General features: G+C 33.0%; 1 protein-coding gene across 1 annotated transcript; it reads left to right on the top strand.

Moving 5' to 3' along the window:
- Window positions 1-353: 353 nt before the first annotated feature.
- Window positions 354-6,423, top strand: LOC144847803 (uncharacterized). Its single transcript, XM_078704327.1, has 7 exons — window positions 354-475; window positions 1,507-1,620; window positions 2,706-2,833; window positions 2,958-3,059; window positions 4,163-4,244; window positions 4,766-4,865; window positions 5,476-6,423. Exons 1-7 carry the CDS (start codon window positions 406-408, stop codon window positions 5,699-5,701), a joined length of 822 nt encoding a protein of 273 aa, XP_078560453.1. The 5' UTR covers window positions 354-405; the 3' UTR covers window positions 5,702-6,423.
- The last annotated feature ends 1,485 nt before the right edge of the window (window positions 6,424-7,908 follow it).

The following is a 7,908-nucleotide window of genomic DNA, read 5'->3' as shown; positions in this document are numbered from 1 at the left end:
ATATCATTCAAGCATGGATATATATCAATATCATATCAAAGCCATTGAAACTGGAGAAAATTAAAATAAAGAATGAACAATAAATTATTCATTTATAAATTAATTGTATTTCGCTTTTTAATTATTAATGACTTCCATGAATCTATTTACTGGCTGTGATGAACATGAATTATGTACGATTTGAATTTCTTTCAGCGAATCCTAGTTGAGAACTCCAGTAAAACCAGAGTGAACTTTCTCTTTCCTGATAAAACATTGAAATAACATATTGTTATATCAGAAAAAACAAGTCATCTGCTTGGTACACTCGATCATATACTAATTTGTACTACTACTATTGCAATCGTTAACACTTTATATTTTGAACGACGTTTACATTTTGGAAAAAATATCCAGAAATCCACTATGATGTTTTTTTTTAAAAGGGTATTTATTATATATTACCTGCTTTTCTTAGCATTGGTGGATTGTCAGAGTGAGTATTATACCTCATTTTTATTGCCCAGTAGCAGCTATTCATTTTTTGCACAACAATTTGATTTTCCTTCTATGCCTGCCATACCAGAAAGGTAATTGTTTAACTAAGATGACCTAGGCTATGTTTACAGCTTTCACTCTCTGTGGGTAAGAAAAATGATTAGAGGCAACGATTGTACAATGCGGGGTAGGCTTACTTTCTTTTTATTTACATTTGCGCTCACTTTTAGCGTAATAACAAGAATGTAATGTAATGCGACATTTATATAGCGCTATTTCATGAAGATCAGAGCGCTGTGGACTTAGATGTTACACCTTTTCAACAACATTCTTCTCCCCTAAGGGTCACATCGTGTCATCGGCGTGTATTACGTCTGTCCACGAGAGAGAGTGTGGGTGTGTGTGTGAACTAGTACACCGGGGTAACCCCCTACTCGTCTCGAAAGATGTACTAGCTTCTTTAAAGTGCACACGAGCAATATGCATACACTGGACCTACGGTTTATGGTCCTTATCCGAGAAGACTTTTTCTACCACCAGAACCATGGAGCGAACGAGCCTCGAACCCTTGCCGATGTTATGGCTATGGATTACGGTTCCACTGTCTTAAACGCTCGGCCACTCACTCAGACACACAACATTAACGTGTGCGTACAAAAGACATATCACAGCATCGTTGATTAACCAGTTGAGTGTATAACCTGTGTTTCTTGGTGAATATGATGCCCTATTGTAATGGTTTAATTATCGTCGGTAGCCTATTAAGCCTTATTTTTTTTCAAGCATATTTGGTTGGAAACCCACCCCTCGCATCCCCAAAAAATACTTATTAACTCAAAGTATTAAAATATAATACATACTCCAAGTATCGAATCACGAAATCATGTCTGATATCATCAGGAATACTGTACTGTCTCATATAATTTATCTTGCTTATTTAATATACTAATTTGTAACCAGGTTGATATTATAATGATAAACTACTTATGAATGAACTACTTTTTATTTTGTTTATGGTGATATGGCTAGAAACTATATGGGAGTGTGATTTCAACAGTCATGAGTTGCCAAAAGATTTGATGCAATTGGAAAATAATGATTTCAATTGGGAAATTAGTTGTAACTATTTTTACCGCCAATCAGGTACGTACAACTTTAATAGAAATGGTCCCAATTGGGAATAAATTGCTGTTTCCGCCTCCAATGGCTAGGTCATTTTATTTCTGTAAAACTTACATTGGAGGCCCAGAGGCCACACGCTAGCCTAGGCCTGCATCAATTGTAGGATTTTGATAGTCTAATATGCAGGTAGGTATATTGTGTGGAACGCCGTTTATGTAAGATATTGGTTAAAACTAAAATGATGAAATTTGCATTGATGATGATAAAATTGCATCGATGATGAAAATTGCATCGATGATGAAAATTGCATAGATGATGAAAATTGCATCGATGATGAAAATTGAATCGATGATGAAAATTGGATCGATAATAAAATTGCATCGATGATGAAAATTGCATCGATGAGGAAAATTGCATCGATGAGGAAAATTGCATCGATGAGGAAAATTGCATCGATGATGAAAATTGAATCGATGATGAAAAAATTGAATCGATGATGAAATTGCATCACATCGTGAGGGTGTTTATCCGTGCTCTGTTAAAACAAAAATAGTGTAGTAGGTTAAAAGTTTTACAAATTTCCAATCACGCCGTCCACTCCACGTGTAAAATACTTTGTGCAATTCCATTTTTCATTTGTTTGAATTTGGATGGGGCATGGACTAAAGAATAGAAGGATACGCTTCAGTCTGACATCAAACATTATCTCAAAACACGAGATGGACATCAGAACCATATTGCACAATTGTGATTATAAATAGTCTTAAGTACACTTTTACTCAGCGTATCCTTCTCTCATTACATAATTCTTTAATTTTACCTCATCTACATTATTTTAATAATTTAACTTGGGCTGCTGACTATCCTTCTCATCTTGATAAACTTAATAAGTTTATTAAATGTGCTTTAATATTACTTTTTCATCTCGCATAACTCCATCTGAACCTTTATTTTATGAACTTAAGTTACTGAAATTAGGTGATATACATAAATTGCAAAATGCCACTTTTTTCTTTCAATATTTTTCTAACAATCTTCCTTCTCCCATAATGAACACATTTAACAAATGATAATAATATTCTCCTCTATTGAAATTTATATAAAAGATTTTTGTTATACGTCGAGTGGAAAAAAAGGAACATCTGGTTTTCAGATAGGTAAAGATCTTCGTTTATCTAAGGGAAATGGCAAGCTACAGTTTGAAATTAAACTAGGACATGGATGCGCCCTTCAGGTAAGTGAAACGTAAATTGTCTACTAAATTTTAATTCGTAATATAATATGTTTCCTAATAATGAATTTTCGTAAAATGTCATAATTATGTCATTATTATAATAATTATTTTGTATTATATGAAGGTAACGACCACTTGCAACAGCGACAAGAAAGTGTTTACACAGAATACACCGTATTGGAAGAAAGAAACACTGCATATCCGTGATTGTTCTGGTCCGTTTCAGGTAATTTTACGTCATTAACAAATAGATATGTAAAGACTTGTAGCGGCGGTAAGATCAATCCAATCCGCTAGATACCTTGTCTACCTTGTAATCTGCCATTTGGCAGGTCTTTTTTCTCCATACTTCTCTATTTAGTGTTTCTTCCGAATATCTATTTTATTTTGTAATCAAGCATATCTTGTCCTTCCTCTTCTTGTTTTATCTTCATATCTTCTATCTCGATTATTATCACGATTTTCAATCATCCTCTTTCCCTAACGTCCAATCCATTTTTTTGCTGCTCCGCTATCTGTTTAATCATTTGCCTCCCCTCCTCTATTTCACTCAATTGTCATTTCTTCTGTTTTGAGTTTACCATCGCAAGGCTTCAATCCTGCGTATTTCTTCTTTCCCTGTCGTCCATGTTTTACATCCATACAATGCAACACTCCATAACAATGACTTAACCATTATCTTTCCTTGTTTTTATGCTTGCCTTTGCTTGTCAGAAATTTTATGTAATCATTAAATTTTCCTTATGTCATTCTATCTTCTTATCTCGTTTCTACTTCTTCCGTCTTCAGTTAATTTTGCTCCTAAATAATCTTTAACTTCTATTAACTCCTCTAAATATATATTTCTAGTTCTCTATGTACTCTGGTAGCACACATGATTTTCCTATTTCCAATCCGCTGTCTATGCTAAAGCACTGTTTTCATTAAAACATGCTTATTAATACAAGTCTTGGAAGATGCAAACTAACTCTTTAATTTCGTACTGAATGAAAGCTTTATTCATGCAATGGTAAAAATAATTGTATTAGGTGGAATATAACATTTAATCAAATAAACAAAAGTTTTAAACTCTCGATGAAAACAGTCCGCGATCCAACAACCGAGAGGGCAACCAAGCAAGATATATTGATATTTGCCTATATTATACAAAATATCGCCTTTTAAAATGTTATAATTTACCTCTACTCTAAGCAGGCAATATTTGTATAATGTGTAAACATTTTATTAATTCCGATATCTACACAGACACATCTTCGTAAATAATACAAACTACGGAGATAATTATATTCTTTGAAATGAAGGGGTTTTCGTTTTCACTTACATTACTAGGTTGTCTTTGAAAACAAATTTGGAAAATACGACAGCGGTTGTGTGGCATCTATTGATGACATAATTGTGCTGGACACAGATGGTTAGTTATAGTATAACAAGGTGCAAGATATGTAAAATGTAGATGATTTAAGTGGATTGTAAAACTAGACTCTGTTCAACATTTTTTATATTTGAATTATTATATTGAGCCGGAAACTAAAAGTTACGTTAATCGATATACTACAAAATAATGCATTTGACCATGTATGTCTTTTACCGTGTGCAGTAGTGTGCATTGTTTATTTTGTAACTTTGTAGACGGTCCGCGCTCTGTCGGCAACGGAAGTTTAATTATTTGATTTTAGACGGATCCATATCCTTGTGTTCCTTTATCCAATGTGATAGTGGCCAAATAATTTCGGACATTAACTATAGGATATAGTAATCAGGTGGCGATTTCCCCAAAAAAACTCTCCTAAAATTCGGGAGAAAATAATTAAACCTGACCTGACAAGGTATAAACACGACGCGTAGTTTAAAAATAGGTGATTGTTTTTCCCTTAACACGTATAATGTAGGAGACAAATGTCTTGTTTATAATGAATGTGATGTCTGTTATAGGCCCAACACAAATTTCTGATGACGCAATGATAGCCATGGGTGCAGTATTTGCAACTGTTATGACTTTGATAGTGGTATTAGCGTGTTACGTCGCTTGCAGGTAATTATTTTACAAGTTTGACTCAGCCACAAAAGTTTATATTAATTATTACATGCTAGTAATTATGTCACGTAAAAAACAGTTGTTCATCGTCCTCTCCCTACATCCGAATAATTCATTCTAAGGACTTTTTTCCCCTTGTCGATTACTGAAACGGCGAATTTATCCCATTTCAAAGGTATTTGTATAAATTATGAAATCTTCGAACTTGTGTATGTTGTAGTAATTGACAAGCATGTGAATAGTTCAAGAAACAAGGAACTTACCGACACACAAAACATAAAATTGTGTCCCTTCCGGTCAGTGTCCTACAATTTAAAAACATACTTCCCTCCGCCTTTTTTGTTGTTGTACGTGACCTTATAATGTTACAGATTCAAGTAGAATAGAACTTCGTCATGACAAGTTAGGTGATGTGCTGAAAATAGTTGTTTATATCATGGACCTATAGGTCCATGTTTATATTAACAAAATTAATCATGATGGCTTGCATAAAACAAGAACCACATTACAATCAGATAAAGGGCCACGCTGAATTAATATTGCCGTGATGGTACCAGATTGTGTTACGAATTAAGAATCTTTAGTATTATGTCGTCTTTTATTTTAGGGCTGATGATGATGATTATGATTACGAAGACGATGAGGAGGAAGAGCCAACTGCAATGTCTGGAGTTGCAAATACAGAGGGTGATCAAACCGCCATACCACCGACTAACACAAAGTGTGATCACTGTGGTGGTGAAATAATCCTATTACCTACCACGTTAGATCCCAACACACCGGATTTAACTAAAACACCGACACCATACCCACCACTTTCTAAAGTTATTTGATAAGTCGATCTGTACCACTGATGTTGAGGGACTGCGCATGCTCTCCAATTAAAGGCCCATTTACACTAGGGCGATAACGATCGACGATAAATAGATAAACATACATTTATACGAAAGAAATTAGTTTTTGTTTTAGAACTATAGGATAATCATGTATGCTGTATTTGATAAAAATAATATTTTTTTAAATCCAATAAAATGACGTCATGATCAATAAAACAATAAAATCGTTGTATTGTAACGATATTATTGCTCTTACTAATCATGACGTCATTTGATTGGACGTGTGAAGCATAGATGATAATTCTATAGTTCTAGGAAGAAAACTTTTTAAAATTCTTTTGTTTTAGGTATTAAAATGCATATTTATCTTTTTATTGTCGATCGTTATCGCCCTAGTGTAAATGGGCCTTAAGCTACATTCACACCTTTTCCATTTCACCGTTAACGGAATACGGCGCCGTGCTGTTAAACAATGGAAGATCATAGAATAATTGAACGGCGCCGTCTTCCATTCCGTGATACGGAAGAAATGTAAGTGTAGCTTTACTTTGTGGAGTAGTAGACACTGTCCTGCATTGAACGGTTGATTATCCTGTTCTTTTTTAACTTCGAGATTTTTAATGTAGCCTATATGCCTACTAAATTTGTTAATTTAACTCACTTTTAGTAGCTAATTAAATTCTTATCATAGTGAACGATAATAAATTTAAGCAAAAAACATAGATGTCGAAGTTTCAATAAGAATCTTCAAATCACACCGTATTCTTTAAAACACTTTATTTACACGATTTCCATATAACTGTAAGCATTTACCTTTTAGAGAATTATGTACTTTTATAGTAAAAACATTTAATTGAGTTTGCCTATTGCTTATCAATTTATATATATTTATTATTGACAAAGTAATTGTTTTAGCACTTGTTATTTCTTTCTGTTTCATTTGTGTTTATATTGTTATCAGTATAAAGTGCGAATGATACGAATTAGGATATATTATAAATAAAATACTAATTTTAGACCGATCTTGGATGTTAAATAATCGACCAGCCTCGAGAATGCACTACCGTCAGTAATGCATCCATCGCGTCTATATCTTATTTCGTAATATTTATACTTTACTACTGCTTGGTAGGATAGTATAGCTATGTCTATTTTAGAATTAAGTACCACCTTTTATATTGTATGTAAATGTTGGCTTTTTTTTTGATAAAGTCTTTTATTATGTACTGTAGTTTATAATCAAATTATGAAATATAATGTCTTTTATAATGTAATGATCATTGAATATACATACTGTAGGCCCCTACTGTATAATAGAGGAGAATAGCAAACAGACGTCTACAATTCGTGGGTATGGACACAAATAAAACGGCTAATTTCCCTGTGCTTATACCAAATACCTTCTGTATGTTCATCTTTCAATTTTATAAAACTCAAGTTAAATTTAAAAAAAGTGGCAGATTATATTATCAGAGGATTACAGTCTAGACCCACTATGCCCGAGATTTGTTTAATGGTCAAATTTTTATCTTTTTAAATTTCCATTTATACCTTATAATTACTATAATGTGCACGTATATTGCGTTATCACCAATGGTGTCATTGGCCAACAAATAAAAAGGTCAAAGTGTTTGCCATTCTTCTGGAAAAACCCGTGATATTTAATTATTTTCCAAAAATTACCCAATTTTGACCTTCTTTTAAAAATTCAATTTAGTATGCGTTATTGTTGCTATTATGTACACGTATATTGTGTTATCATTATAATGACATCGTGTCATTAACCACTTCATGTCAAAAAAATTTTCGACATTTTTCTATAATTGTCATTATAATGTGTATTTATGAGGTAACATGCACAGACCACAATTATGTGATTCTGCACATCTGCATATCCTAAATTAAAGGTTTCGTCATGTTTCGAAAATTGTTCTGTACTATATCGTTATGTAAAACAATAAAAGGTCGAAATTTGGCAATTTTTGATCATTTTTCTGTACTAAGTCTACAGGAATTTTTTTATCGCAAAAATTTGACAAATATCGACTATTTTCCTGGTCTAGTACAAGGGCATTTTCAAAATATGGTAAACATCGAATATTTCAAATATGTATTTAGGTAACATGCACAGACCACACTGTATATTTTTATTTTTAAAAATAAAAGGGTCAAGATTTTGCAATTTTTCGACAATTGTTCTGTAC

Source organism: Antedon bifida, chromosome 7 (genome assembly GCF_963402885.1).
Source record: "Antedon bifida chromosome 7, ecAntBifi1.1, whole genome shotgun sequence".
In the NCBI taxonomy this organism is placed as follows: Eukaryota; Metazoa; Echinodermata; class Crinoidea; order Comatulida; family Antedonidae; genus Antedon; species Antedon bifida.
Note: the sequence above shows the minus strand (reverse complement) of the source record. Positions and strands in the feature narration are given on the sequence as shown.

Bases quoted from the DNA above. Each gene is read 5' to 3' on its own strand.
- LOC144847803 (XM_078704327.1), top strand. From the start codon at position 406: ATGATGTTTTTTTTTAAAAGGGTATTTATTATATATTACCTGCTTTTC. The intron at 476-1,506 runs GTGAGTATTATA...TGATATGGCTAG, and splicing joins AGCATTGGTGGATTGTCAGA to AAACTATATGGGAGTGTGAT. The intron at 1,621-2,705 runs GTACGTACAACT...TTTATATAAAAG, and splicing joins CTATTTTTACCGCCAATCAG to ATTTTTGTTATACGTCGAGT.